The sequence below is a fragment of the Dermacentor silvarum genome, chromosome 1 (assembly GCF_013339745.2).
Source record: "Dermacentor silvarum isolate Dsil-2018 chromosome 1, BIME_Dsil_1.4, whole genome shotgun sequence".
NCBI classification, from domain to species: Eukaryota; Metazoa; Arthropoda; class Arachnida; order Ixodida; family Ixodidae; genus Dermacentor; species Dermacentor silvarum.
In genome coordinates, this window is record NC_051154.1 from 150,809,059 (window position 1) to 150,823,150 (window position 14,092).

Sequence of the window (14,092 nt, forward strand, 5' to 3'; positions counted from 1 at the left end):
TCACAGCACACTTTAATAAATAGGCTACATATGGTTAAAAATTACCCTCCTGTCAAGCCTCAGTAGTCCCTCCATTCAAGCAGTCTTCCACGTAACTATGACTACAGTGGAATCTCGTTGATATGATCTTCATAGAAACTGGAAAATAAAGCGTACCATCCAAAAATCGTATTATCGGTAAAAGAAAAAGAAACGTAGTACCCTGAAAAACGTATTGTGCAGAATCGTATTATCGAGATTCCACTGTGTCCTGCCTGCTTGGGCACTACTTGTGCCTTTAAGACCGGCTTGTACCAACACTTCGTTCCTCATTACTATGGAGATGGTGGTGGCCTCGAAGTAATGATTAGGTGGAGCACTCAAGCTTTCTACAACATGCACTCACTACAGTGCACTCCCTGCATACTCCTGTTGAACAGAAAGGAGAGTACTGGCACACTAGTACCCTTGAAGCACGGATAAGGGTACAATTTTTGCTAGTCATGGCGCAGCAGGTGTACATAAGGGCCAGGCAGGTTTCATCATCGCGTCAATAACACCACCCTACCTATTTCTATCCTGAAGGATCGATGCACAATTTAATGCGAGATAACCCCCTACATGCTCTATCCATAGCTGTAGTCACAGCACTACTCTTAAACTTTGTTGCATTCTTTATCACCCTTTTCCCATAGACAAATTTTTAACAGAGGTCAGCTTTTCTTTAACTTTTTACGCCACTTCTTTGGTCATGTACACACAACTATAGTAGACTGTCCACGTTCTCAAGCTAGAAAAAGCACTGAATTGTTCACATTTATTGTCCTTTTTCTGAGGCAGACAAATTACTGCATAAGAATATACTTGTATTAAGATGACTGGTGCAACATACTGAAAGAATGCACAAAGTCAAATGGCAAGCCAAGTAAGGCAGAGGTAGGAGAAACCGCGTGAAGATACTATCACTTTGTCAAGTTTACTATATTTCTAAAAGACAATCGTGACAAATACATTTGAAGTGCTATAGGAGGTTCTAAAGGTAAGTGTACTGCCAGCGGGTCCCCCGTAATCTAAAGTGTGCACAATGCAACACATACAGGGTTCAGTGGCAGCGTGACAGTGTTGAATGAACTTTAAACGAGTTACACAACAGCTAAACTGCTGATATAGCAATGCACTATCAAAGTAACAGCAACGAAAATACAGCTTTACAATGCACAATCTAGTTATAATGCGTGAAAAAATAAACTAAGATACTATTAGTAAATACAAATGATGCTACGAGTGACACAGCCAATATTTCGAGTAAACAGACTAAAATTTTAGGCTACTCTTAAATAATACAAGAGGAGTGAAATATCTTAATTTCTGGGGGTATTGTGCTCCGTCCAAAATGATATAATCACAAACACAATAGAGAATTTTCACAATTCGTGCTTGCTTTAGGAAGAAAGACGTTTTGATTTCCTGCGAATCTTCAGCTATTGTTATTGATGAGGTGTAACTAAGTCCATTAATAAATAAGTCTCAGCAATAGAGTTTGAAAATAATCAGTGATAGTTTCCTTCAAAGCATATTCTATGTACTATCAGCAAAAACTTTAATACGAATAGTGGAGTGTGTGCCAAAAGCATAACTGAAGGTACAGTGCACACTGTCAGCCAGTCATCACCAGAGAGGCAAGCACATCAGGGTCTGTATGGGGCTCGAGAGTTGGTATGATGGCGCTGCGGCGCTAGAACAACCAGTGCCGTGAGTAGCGGCCGTGCGCGTAAACACGTTGCGACTTGTTGCAGGCGCTATCCCCGCTTCTGCCACACGCAATGCCGGCCAACGGTAGCAATGACCATGCAAAATGGATTTCGCAGAACTGAAAGCGTGGAACAGTACTTCAAACGAAGCAGTTTGCTCCGCGACAATGATCTTTAACACAAACAGTCATGTTCATGGTGTTAGAGAAAAAATTATGATCGCAACGGACCCCTCCAACGTTGTTGGTAGATGTGTCACGCAAATGAAAAGCGTCGACTTCAACGTGCAGCTTCAGGTAAGCAAAACGGTCGTTATTTCGTTGGCTCTCTCTCATTTTTTCGTTTTTTATTACTTAGTTGTCTTCACGCCCAAGGCACATTATGGGAGCAAGCTGCACATGTAAGGCTGGATGCCGAGGGTGGTGTAAACATGGAGCGGCCCTGCCTGTGTTTGGTTTGGTTCGTCACAGGCTGCCAAAGGCCAGCTTCGGGGCTAAAAAATACATAGTTCATGACCGCGATGAGCAAATTTCCAATGATAGCAAAAAAAAAAAAAATGTTAAAATTTGAACAGCGTCTGTTTACCTCGCCCGTCGCATCTTCTCATAAAGCTTCTCAGGAAATCAATAAAATTTAATCTTTGGGAGCTTACCGGTGGTGTTTCTGTAGCCGTTGTAGCCGTACCCGCAACAGTACACAGTTTCACTCTTTTTTGACCGCGATTCTGCATCATTCTTTCGAGGTGCCATGCATTGACCCGCACACGCTCGCATTCAGCAGCGACTGATTAGTAACACTGTGTCGCAGGCGGCGCTACTTGTTCAGCTCGAAGCTGCAGCTCTCGAGCCCTACAACGTAAAACACTTACAATCTGTTTTTATTCCATATTGGCCATTAGCCCTCCGTGATAGGCCAGAATACTTCAGAGTCCAGCCCATATGGGCACAGCGCGAAACATTTTGACCTATTACAGAGGGCTAATGGCCGATTTGGAATAAAAGCAGATTAGAACACTTTTACATTATACCGGCCCTAGTTAGCTCGCAGGATGCGAGGATGCTCGCCATACTATGATAGTTTTGCTCCTATTTTCTTTGATTTGAAGGAATGAAAACAAAACTTACGGAGGCAGAACAATGAAACACCAGGGAGAACACTGATCGTGAGCTTTGCCCAAAGCCACCTATGGCTTCGTGTGGAAGTGGTACAGGCAGCTCGTGTCAAATGTTAAACAGAGGCGTACAGTGCATTTCTGCTACGTCAACTGTGTAATACCACTGCAGCCAGGAATTTTGCATCGGTCTTTCTCCTCTGACCATCTCTCAAAAGAAAGCGAGTCACACGCCATACTTCCGTCTTTCTTGGCCTCCATTCCTACTTTAATTCAACAAATGACGCCTGCTGCCTATCATTCAGTGTTGGCCGAAGAATTTAGCCATGAACTCCACATTTAAAACAGAAATTTGGCAAGAAAAAAATATTTTTGTTTGGCTTGTTGCTTGTAGGCAACATTCGTCTATAAAGGGTTAAACACGATTTCCTATATGAGAATTGCAAATATTAGGCTCAATTGTAGAACAAATGTCCTCAGTAATGCACCAATTCTCCCACTTCTCCCGCAACTCCAAATATCTGAACTCAAATTTCTGAAAGGTGCCCTGCCTGTGTTTTGGCAATCAATGTTTCCAGAATGGGCCATGAATAATTGCATGATAAACCACGCTTTGCAAAACAGATACCTTAGCTCAATCTCACTAAAGATTACTGTACAGCAGAAGATACCACTCATCCTTAACATAGGAAAGCTACCCTCCCGCCAAAGGGTCTCAAATACACGGCTCAGAAACCGTTGTGAAAAAACGTTGTGTGGGTCACTCGCTCTTCTCCCAGCCTTGCCCGACCGCTGTTCTCTCAAACCGATGCAAATACGCATCTAAGTCATCTCTTCGCTCATCAAATGGTGCCATTGATTTTCTAGGGCAAATCCGCTTTGGTCTGGAAGAAGCTGAGTCAGATGACGCCGAAAAATGCCATCGCCTCATCCTTAGACCATATTCAAATCTCTCAATTTCTCAACCCAAGTCTTAATGAACACCTTCCTTCTCCAACGGCGTGCGAAGGTGCGAACCGCAGGGAGCCATATGGCTGTATGCGGACTAGTACAGTCAACTTCTGGCAATTTAACCTAGGTGGGACCAACGAAATTGATAAAATTATTAGGCAGGTTGAATTAAACAAGGTGCAGAAAAAAAAAGCACCTAAACAGACAGCTGATTCTTTTGGCAGTATTTGCCCTATTCTAACATGCGCTGGAAACAAACATGCACTCACTTTTTGTGCCCAAAGTAGAAAAATAACGTAGAAATAACATTAAAGCTCTTAAAAGAAGTAGAGATCTAGCACACACCCAATTTTTTAGAAACAAAAATGGGTAAGAGTTTAATATGTGTTGCACAATGGTGACATGTTTTTAGTCAGCTTTGCCTCACAGTTTTTTTAAAGTCAGCTTCGCCGCAATACATTCGCGTTAAGCGGTAAAACATGTGAAGGCCATGACGGCAGCTTTGGCTTCGTATCCGATTGCATGACGAAAGCAACTTCCACGCCAATTTTATTTTTTAAAAAAACATGCTTTGGAATCAGCTAAATACTGTAATTGAACATTGTAAGTTACAGTTATTGCTTGAAGATTTTCCTAGGGCAGGCCGAACATATGCGCTTCCGACAGGAGATGACGTGTGTTAAATGCATTCACTGTCCCTCTACGCTCTGCCAAGACAGACGCAGCCACTAAAGGAGTCACTATTAGGGTCACCATAGGAGTCGGGCACGTGCATGGCAACTGGTCAAGTTTGAATTATCTGGTGAAGGTGAACTTTAGGATCAAAATAACAAAAGTCTGTGCCCATAGAAATGCCCGGGCGCTGGTCGAGACCTTCAGTGAGGGTCGAATTAACAGAAAAATTGAATTAACGACCCGACTTTAATTAAAAACCACCTACTATAGCAAGTAACCACTTTCAGCATCATAACAGCCTCTTTCTTTATTAGACCAGGCATTTTCTAGCAGACCGTTGCAGAATTTTCCCTCCCAAAACCACCAATTTTCATGTTCAGAAATAAGCTACACAAACGAGAAACAGCCATGACAGGCTTAAGCACAATGTCATTGGTGGGAAACTAACTGGATCAATAATGCTCATAGTACTGCAGACATTTCATTACAGTTAACACATTTAGCATCATTTATTAATGCTACCTAAACTAAAAGTGCGCCCGATTTTCTCTACATTCCAATTGCTCTTGACTTTTTATAGGCAGCTGTAAGGATCTGCCAGTGAGTCTACTCAATCGGCCCTAAAATAAGTGCTGATGAGCTGCTCCAACTTTTCTTGTGGTGAATGCCACTTTCAACAAACATCACTCATACATCAGAAATTACATTCATTTTGTCTATGTGACAGTGTTAGAGACTTTGCAAGACTACTTTAAAGGTAACCTGGTTATTTCGGGCATGAGGCTGGCAGTAACAGCAACACTGCTTAAAAAGTTATGCCACAATAAGCAAAGAAGTCCTGAAGGCTGCTGGGTAAAGAACCAAGTGTATTTTTCTGAAAATAATGCGGGAGTAAAGATAAACCTCAATAAAACGACTTTTGTTTTAACAAAAACTGCAATGTAACCGCCTTGGCATAATAATTTTGGTTGGCAGTGTTGATTTAATGGTCCATGTTTATCCCATGCATGTTCCTGAAGCTTTTATGAATAGCAAAAGAAAATTATTATACTGCCTGACAGGTACACTCGTAGTCGGCAAGCAGCGTAAAACACTGACCATCAAGCAAAGTATTAAAAGCACCACTGCACTACATGTCGTGCCAGTACGGGAACTGGGAACGCTCATGTACAGGCTCCATAACACATCAGTGGTTAATTGAAACATGAAAACACGATGAGTGTGCTTATGAGCCCCTAAAAAAATAATAATCCCATACTGGGGTTTTACGAGCCAAAATTGATTATAAAGTAGGCCATAGTGGGGGACTCCAGATTAATTTTGACCACCTGGGCTTCTGCTGCAGCTAAATCTAAGGGCATGAGTGTTTTTTGCATTTCACGACCTCGCTGCCTTTCCCACCCCCATTTCTCTTTCACTCTTTCTCTCATCCCCAAAAAGCAGCCGCCGCGGCCAGGATCAAACCCACAACCTTGAACTCGGCAGTGCAACGCCATAGCCATTAAGTTACCACGGCATGTTATATGAGCACCTCGACAACAAAAAAGAGTTTTTCTCTTTGCCATGTCATCGTCATTGTTATCATGAGTGAATACTGCAAACGACATTGCAGTGACTATGGTCTTGCAAATCCTTACCCCACTGTAAACAAACAAAATGGCTGCCAAGGAGGTCGTGATGATGACCACAAACTAGTTTGCACGGCACTATCTGAGAACAGCAGCTAGCATGAGGCACAGTCCATGCTAAAGCTGTTTTCAATGCAATCTCTTCCGCACATGCTAGTGCTTTTCACCTTGTAATTATTGTTAGATTTGTTCATAAATGCTTCGGTGACAATGCTGTCCACAAGGACTGTTCTACGAAACTGTGAAGCAATATTTACTGTTGAACAATAGAAAGAATGGCTTAATGAAATTTGCAATAATTTAACTTCACACGCCTACTATGCTATAGCAATTTTTCTTGGTACCTGTCCAGAAGTGTTACAGCACAAAAGAAGCGGTCTGCTTACGTCATACTGTTTATAAGCTGTTGTGCCCACTTTGACCGTATACGAACTTAAGCAAAACCTCATTCTTGATTCTTGTTAACCACAAAACCAAAGCCATATGCACATTATTTGGTGCTGTCTTGCCATTTCCCAAAGCAGCAGAACATCAAACTTTTACAAGGTTACCCCAATTTCCAGGGGCAGCAAGAAACCAATTAAAAAATTTTTTTTTTTTTGGTTCAGACAAGCCAACCCAAGACACCACTCAAGCTGCTGCTGTGTGGATGGCTCAGGGAGTGTCAGGAGATGTGCCAGGAGCATTAATATTTAGCGCACTTCTGGCCATACATACAATTGACATACAACCTTGTGACTGTTCATGAAAACTGAAGCGAATGACCTCCAGCCCCCAAAAAAACTAAACTTACATGCATAACATTCTCTGTGTGCTGGCTTCACATTCCTTGTCTCTAATTTAACTTCACATGCCTACTATGCTACAGCAATCTTTCCTGGTACCTGTCCAGAAGTGTTACAGCACAAAAGAAGCGGTCTGCTTACGTCATACTGTTTATAAGCTGTTGGGCATTCTTGCATCTGCAATGAATTTTTGTGTTGAAGGAATAAATTCAAATATAAACTTTTAAAAATTTCACAGCTTACTCTTACAGGATGTACAAGCACATGATGCACACATAAGTTCACAGTCTCAGGAATGGCTGGACAACCTTTTTCAATGTGGTCCAGCTGGCTAACAGACCTTGTGATGTGTTATAAAAGAAGGACCACAATAAAAGCTTTAGGATACAGCCCACAGCCTTCTGAGCACCATGACAACATACGGCCAAATGACATCTCTGCATCTGTCAACTTTCTTTAGCCATTACTAGAATTGGTATGAAGTTAATTGCATGACATGCTTGGGGCCTGAGGCATGTACTTGATTTGCATGGTCACAGGGGCAAATTAAATAGCATTACTGACAAATTACACAATTATTTTGCCTTGAATTGGCGTGCTGTTGTATCTGCGTCTTATGGTACTCGAAATATCAGTCACATGATAAGCCATGAGCCAAGTGACATTTCCGTTTTTTAATACAAACAAATATTCAATATGAAAAAAAAATTTAGTTTCATGAGAAAATGTTGTCTAGTATCTTGGGCCTTGATCTCACAGCTGTTTTCTGCTCTGTCCTGCCACCAACAAAGGAGAGAATTTTCCGGTCGCCCTCTCCCAGAAATATCATTTCCAGTGATGCAGGCGACAGGCCATTGCTCCATATTTCTGTCGCTGTGCCGGTGACAGAGCACTGCCCCATCAGAAACAAAACAGTCAGAAATCTCCCTTATAGTACTGCAGTGTACCTCTAAGAGCTGTTGCCTCAATCTTGCACTCTTCTGACCTAAAGTTCCTTACAATATTGCCTTGGCAGCAAATCTTCTGCCACTGGCTATGCGGGTTTCCTAATGGGCGCTGCTGTGCTGCCTCAGGAATTCCGATATGTGGGTGTGCGAGGCTTTGTCTCGAACTTGGCTTAGCCTAACACATGGTCATGGCTGCATAGATAAAAGTTAATAAAAATAAAATCTTCATAAAAGGTCTTCATTCACCCGTATTACGTCTTTCAACTAAGTTTACTCATCAACAATGCATAAGCAAGTGAAGAAAAACAGATAGGCAACAAATTGTTGCACATCGAGCACTGACCTTGTCGTTAGTCCTCCGTCGTTAGTGTCGTTTAGCAGCCTGCCAGTACATTTTACATTTCATATAATTGTGCATCCAAGCACAAGTCCATGACTGAGTAAAAAAAAAATTTTTTTTTTGCGTGTGTGCATACATATTGTTACGGGCTCTTATATTTATGTTTATGTTATATGTTATGTTATACATATGTTACGGGGTATATTAAAGAAAATACAGGTCTTGCTGCTTTAGCAAAGAATAAATCATTGCGACAGACAAAGCGGTGCTAGCTAGATATGCCTTCAAGGTGTCTGGCTCTCTGAGAACGATGCCAATCCGAAGCCCCCACATACCGGAATTCCATGCATAAAACAGATTAGTAACATCACAGTGACAGTTCTCCCTTTAACTGATATTGTAAGAAACTATGCTTCCGATGCCATATGCAAACAAGCCGCTAGTAAAAGCGGCAGATAAGCGTACTTCTAATTCGAAAAATTGCAATTTTTACAGTGGCACATTTATTCATAGTGTAAAGTACCCATCTTCACATTCACAAGAATGATTATTTGCACTGTCTGCTAAATAAGTATACTAAACTAATTTGGTTTCCGTTAAACTAAGGTCCAGTCGGTCAACCAAAAATGTGGTGGCCGCTAGTGCCGCACAGTTGCCTATTTGAGCACTTTTCCATCGAGTTTCAGGCATGCTTTTTGCCATAATGGTGACAGGATGAGATCAGTTCCAGCTGTGTGAATGAGGCCTTAAAGGGGCCCTGCAACACTTTAAGGTCACCATTTTTGCTCTATACCTTTTCTAACATGTCAAAAACTAAGAGCCAACAGTAATTTAAGCACACAAACCAAAGTTATCAGTCACAAAATGAGAGTAACCCTTCACTAGATTTTCGCTGCTCTGGATACCACATTTCACTCTCCCACGACATTGTAGTGTGGCACCCAATAGCCGCACAGCATTCATGTTGCATAAAGTTGGTGCACCATGGCTGCCAAGTGTGCTCCGCTTGTTGGTGGCATTCCCACAGCTTCCGCAATCGCATGCGCGCAGTCCTATCTTGGAAGCCACGGCATCACTTTAATGGTTACAACAGCTTCCGCCAGGCGGCTGTTCGCACGCTATGTGCTCAGCATGTTGAAGCATCACTCCCATGGTTGCAACCTTGTTCATGGCTGTGATAATTAGGCGACACTTAAAATGGTTGCAAAACGTAATGCCGCAATTTTTTTCGCAGTACTTGAAATATTGTGAAAATGTAAATTGCACATTACATTTTCGACCAATGATCGTAGTGCCACACATCGACACCACGTTTGTTGCATGAAGAGCACGAAATCGCCACATCGTGATGCTGTCAGTGCCACCCAACAAGCTTTCTCGGGAGTGTTTGCAGGCTGTAAACACTCCCGAGGGACCCTGCAAAAAACTGCACAGCTCCAAAAACTAATGAAGGTACACATTTTCAAAGAAGACATTTCCGGATTCTTAATTCCTCAAATATACATTCAATAAATTTTATAAAAGTTGGAACAGCACCTAAAAATTGTACAAAGGTGTCCTGAATTTATGACCTCTATGCACGACTAACATGTATTCAATGTGGTTATCTTAGCCATTTTAGAAAGCTGCAGAGGCTACCATCAGTGAAAAGATATACAGTCAACGTCCGATTTTTCGGACTCCCTAACCACGAGAACATCCGAAAAATCGGGAAGTCCAAAAAAAGAATGCATGTCTTTTACTGCCCCAAAGGGTTCAAATCGCCACAGGCACATCCGAAATAGGTCTGAAGGCCTGCCAGTCCACTTATTAGGCGTAGCGCTGCTCGTACTGTGATAGGAGACGATGGGTGCATGCGTGTAAAATTAAGGAATAGATACCGTGTCACGCTACAATTGCCCCTTCCCACTCTTGGTATGTTTCACTGCGTAACATTGCTGTATTGATGTGAAGCTCACTTTCGGGAACCAGCATTATGCAACGCGCTCTGCTTTCCAAGCTTCCAAGACAATGGCAAGGATTACAGAGGCGGAAAGTTGGCGCTATTGCTAACAGCGGCGTATTCTTTCAATGAAAAACATGGCACTGAACAGAAAGAAGCTTGGTAGCGAATGTCAAAGTAGCTAGGCCTAGCGTTGCCGCGGTGGTGGCTGCCAGCAGATCTCCGTGTGGGAGCGCTGGTGGTGCCTACGATTAGTGCCTTTTCGGACCTGCGGTCATGGCAAAATGTCCGGAAAATCTAACAGTGAAGGTTCTTGCGTCCGAAATTCCAGACGTTCTTATACACGACTATAGGGGGTGCGTGTCGGTGCCGCGAAGGCGTCCGAATTATCGGTCGACTGTATTGCCATGTTTTCACATTTTATTAAATTTCATTAAATACAATCTCAGAAGCTGGTTTGGTGACCTGCATGCATGATGTAAGTGCCACAAATTGCTATTCCGTGTACAGCCTCCCGCATCTTTAGCTATATCGCGCGAGCATCCATCACACGCCATTTTAGTGCCTTTAAGTGGCTATAATCAGCAAGACCGGCAGAAGTACTCTCAAGTGCACTAAGCACTCTCCTGTACAAGAGTCGCCTAATGCTATGTTCTCTTCAGGACGACATATGACCATATTATAGTGTTCTCGCGCAATATAGCTAAAAATGCGGGAGGCTGTACTTCATCCTCCAAGGCAATGACATTGCACGTTATAATTGTAGAGAGTTTTGGAATTTGGGATCCAAGAAAACAGTGGGCTAGCATTGTGTATGCACAGAACCCAAAGCAACTTTTAGGTTCTGGGTTCGTGTCAAACCAAGACCCAAAAATCGAGAAATAGTGGGTGCCCCAAGACCACTTAGGTTCAACCCAAAAGCTTAGTGTGAACAAACATAGCAGCACCCATTCCAAGCGACAGCCCTCGCTTAAGCCCCAAATGTGACACGATTTCAGAGTAACTCATAATATTTGCAAGAAACAAACGATTCAGGCTATGACTTTCTCTCATCTCATGTAAAATAATAAATCACTGCTCCTTTTGAGATCAGTTGCCGATTCAAGAACTCCTATGTCTAAAGTGGAAAGGCTTCGCCTGGCATACCTAAACCTGGATAACCTTAGCTGCTAAAAGAAAAAAATTTCTACTTAAAAACTCAAAATGTTCACTAGAAACCAAAGGTATGTGTGCCGAAGATTTCCCTTGTTTGCGCGGAACTGATGATTAAGACAACAAAGCTATTCTATGTGAAGTGCACGCCACAAACCCATTTGAGGATGCTGTACAGTGGCCCTTGGTTGTGAAGAACTACCTGGACTGCATGGGGAAAATCTATTTTGTACGTGTTGTACATGACTAAGGTGACTTATAACTTGGCAGACTAGGCCATAGCAATGTGTAAGGAAGCCTTCAATCACTACGTTGTAGACAGGACAACTTTAATTAGGCAGGAACACTACAAGCAGCTTATTTCTGCCTGAGAAACCTATTTTTCCTAAGGTTTTAAGATATAATGGCAGAAGCAGGTGACTGCTATAGGTGCTTTGATATCGGTAAAGACTGAAACTCAAGATGGAAGCCCTGGAGCAAAAAGCAACTTCACACCTGCACTCAAGGTGTTTGTATGTTATGTGGATGAGTGCTTTTGCCTTCTACCTAAGGATGACATAGAATTCCGCAGGGCTCCAAGGCAGTCAGGTTGGCCATACAGTTTACTGTCAAACTGGAGAAACTACTCTTTCTTAACATACTCATGTGCCAATCTAATGGAGTCTCTCTTTTTTCATTTATTGTAAGAAAACACTCACCGGCCATTACCTCAACTCTGTGTTTTAGGACGCCTGTTGTATCGTCCCTGGTGACAGGAGCAATGCGCATATGCTCTGGCTAAGGTGAACATTAAGGAGAGCTAAGGACGGTACGCCAGGAACTTTGGCAAATGGTTACCGCAGTGTTTTCGTTTTGAAGATCAAAAAGGGTGTCCTCAATTCCCAACCGACAAACAAGAGGGTATATAGGAAATGCGCTGGTATCCCATACATGCCCAGAACCAGCATAGCTTTGACATGCACTTTTGCCAGATATGACCTGCATGTTGCACACATGCCATCAAATAAGCTCTGCAACAAGCTTGTCAAATTAAAGGACCACTTAGAAGATACAAATTTCTCAGGAGCTTACAAAATTCCCTGCATGGACTGCAGCTACAGCTACATCGGTGAAACCGGTGTTGCGTCCCGAATCGGCTGGGCGCATTCTTTGATTGTTTCCCATCAAAGCAGGCCCTTTCATCAGCGTCGCCCAGACGGCGACAGTGCCCGACACCGACGAGACGGGCAAACAAGCGCCTCAACTCAGCAGTGCGCATTCTTTGGGTGCTTCCCCCGATGCCACCCCCTTCATCAGCGGCCGCCTACCTGGCGACGCGGCCCGACACCAGCAGTGAAAGGATGACAAAGAAGCTCACTTAGAAGCAACCGACCACAACCGCCACCCTTCGTTAGAAGCGGGGGATTAGCGCGAAAGCCATTCTCCCGACCTTGGCAAGATGACCGTCGGAGGGCAAGAAACTAATTCACCGACTTTCATGGAAGGAGTGTGATCCCCCTGTTTCTGGATTGACTCGTCTTTGCTTCGAAGGTACAACAGTAGAGGCGGAGTTCAGTGAACAATACATCCCCTCTGATTGGCCCCATTAAGGTCATCTGATTCCCTAGTTGGGTCAACTAGGGAAGGCGAATGTTTTATAAGCAGACACCTTGAGTGCAGTGGTGTGTCCTGACGTGTTCTGATATGTTCTCAGACATGTAGTGAGCTGAGACTTTCAAAGTGCTTCCCCATGGAGTGTGCTTCCATATCTGGAGCCACTGTAAATATGTAGAATAAACCTTTTTTTCTCTACCTCTTACTCCCGGACGTACTAATCCCTTTGGCTGAAGGATCACCGGCCTAAACGCTACCCGAGTCCCAACACCGGCAAATTCTCCAAAGTAAAAGAGCCCAAGTGTGACGTTAATAAGAGCAATCACGTGTCCAATGCACAGACGGCACATGCACACAAGTGCAACCATTTCATTGACTGGCACAACGCATAAGTGATCGCCAAACAAGAAGAAGAAATGTAACGAAGAAGTTACTACATTTCTCAGCATATAACTCGCCACTGCGTATAACCTGCGCCCCAATCACAACAGCCCGACAAGAAAAGAAAAAACATGCATGTATAACAGGCAGAAATAACTGCATACAACACCTAAATTTCTGCAAAAACAGTCTCCATTCGCGGATGCATGACTTGTCTATGTCAATCTTCAGCCAGCGGCTCAATTTCCCCCCTCTTCAGCAATGCTGATGAAGCTGGATTCACATGACGGATGTGATTGCGGACATATCAGTCACATAACAAGTAGCGTGAATAGAATCACTTAGTATCTAGCATGCACACGACAAAGGATAACAGCGTGGACGGAGCAGACCTCGCATGGGTAAGGCTGACAAAGCAAACCCAACCGAGCTAAGAATCCGAACAGCGATTTGGCTCTTCGCCGTATCGCGAAGTGCTTCGCATGGACCTAGGCAGCGCTGTAGGAACAGGTGATGTATGTTAACATGATAAGCAATCCACAAGCTCAAATTGTGACTTGCTCCGCATGCACTATTCGCTAACTACTAAATGCAAAATGGCGACCCGTAAAGAGGAGGAGAATGGGTGACTATGGAGGGGAGGAGGGAGCTTCAACAAGCAGGGGCGAGAAGAAAGGGAAGGAAGTTCCCTAGGAGATAAGGAAACTGAACAGCGGGGAGAATGGCAGAGAATGCGCTGCCGTGATGCCATAGGGACACTAAAGGCAAATATTAAGTCAATGTGGAATGTTAAAATACGATCACAGAAACCTCGAAACAGTTGTTTCGTGCCAAGGAAAGACTTACAGTATTTTGTG

At 43.2% G+C, this 14,092-nt stretch overlaps 2 protein-coding genes across 3 annotated transcripts in view; one reads left to right on the top strand and one right to left on the bottom strand.

Annotated features, from left to right (window-relative positions):
• LOC119436235 (dnaJ homolog subfamily B member 14-like) overlaps positions 1-14,092 on the bottom strand; it is a 65,251-nt gene that overhangs the window by 26,290 nt on the left and 24,869 nt on the right. The window lies entirely within an intron of this gene.
• LOC125940389 (uncharacterized) lies at positions 1,652-2,909 on the top strand. The gene is made up of 2 exons (XM_049656492.1): positions 1,652-2,026; positions 2,088-2,909. Exons 1-2 carry the CDS (start codon positions 1,835-1,837, stop codon positions 2,298-2,300), a joined length of 405 nt encoding a protein of 134 aa, XP_049512449.1. The 5' UTR covers positions 1,652-1,834; the 3' UTR covers positions 2,301-2,909.

Coding starts and splice junctions, on each gene's coding strand:
- LOC125940389 (XM_049656492.1), top strand. CDS start 1,835: ATGGATTTCGCAGAACTGAAAGCGTGGAACAGTACTTCAAACGAAGCA. Junction 2,027..2,087: donor ACTTCAACGTGCAGCTTCAG/GTAAGCAAAACG, acceptor TTTATTACTTAG/TTGTCTTCACGCCCAAGGCA.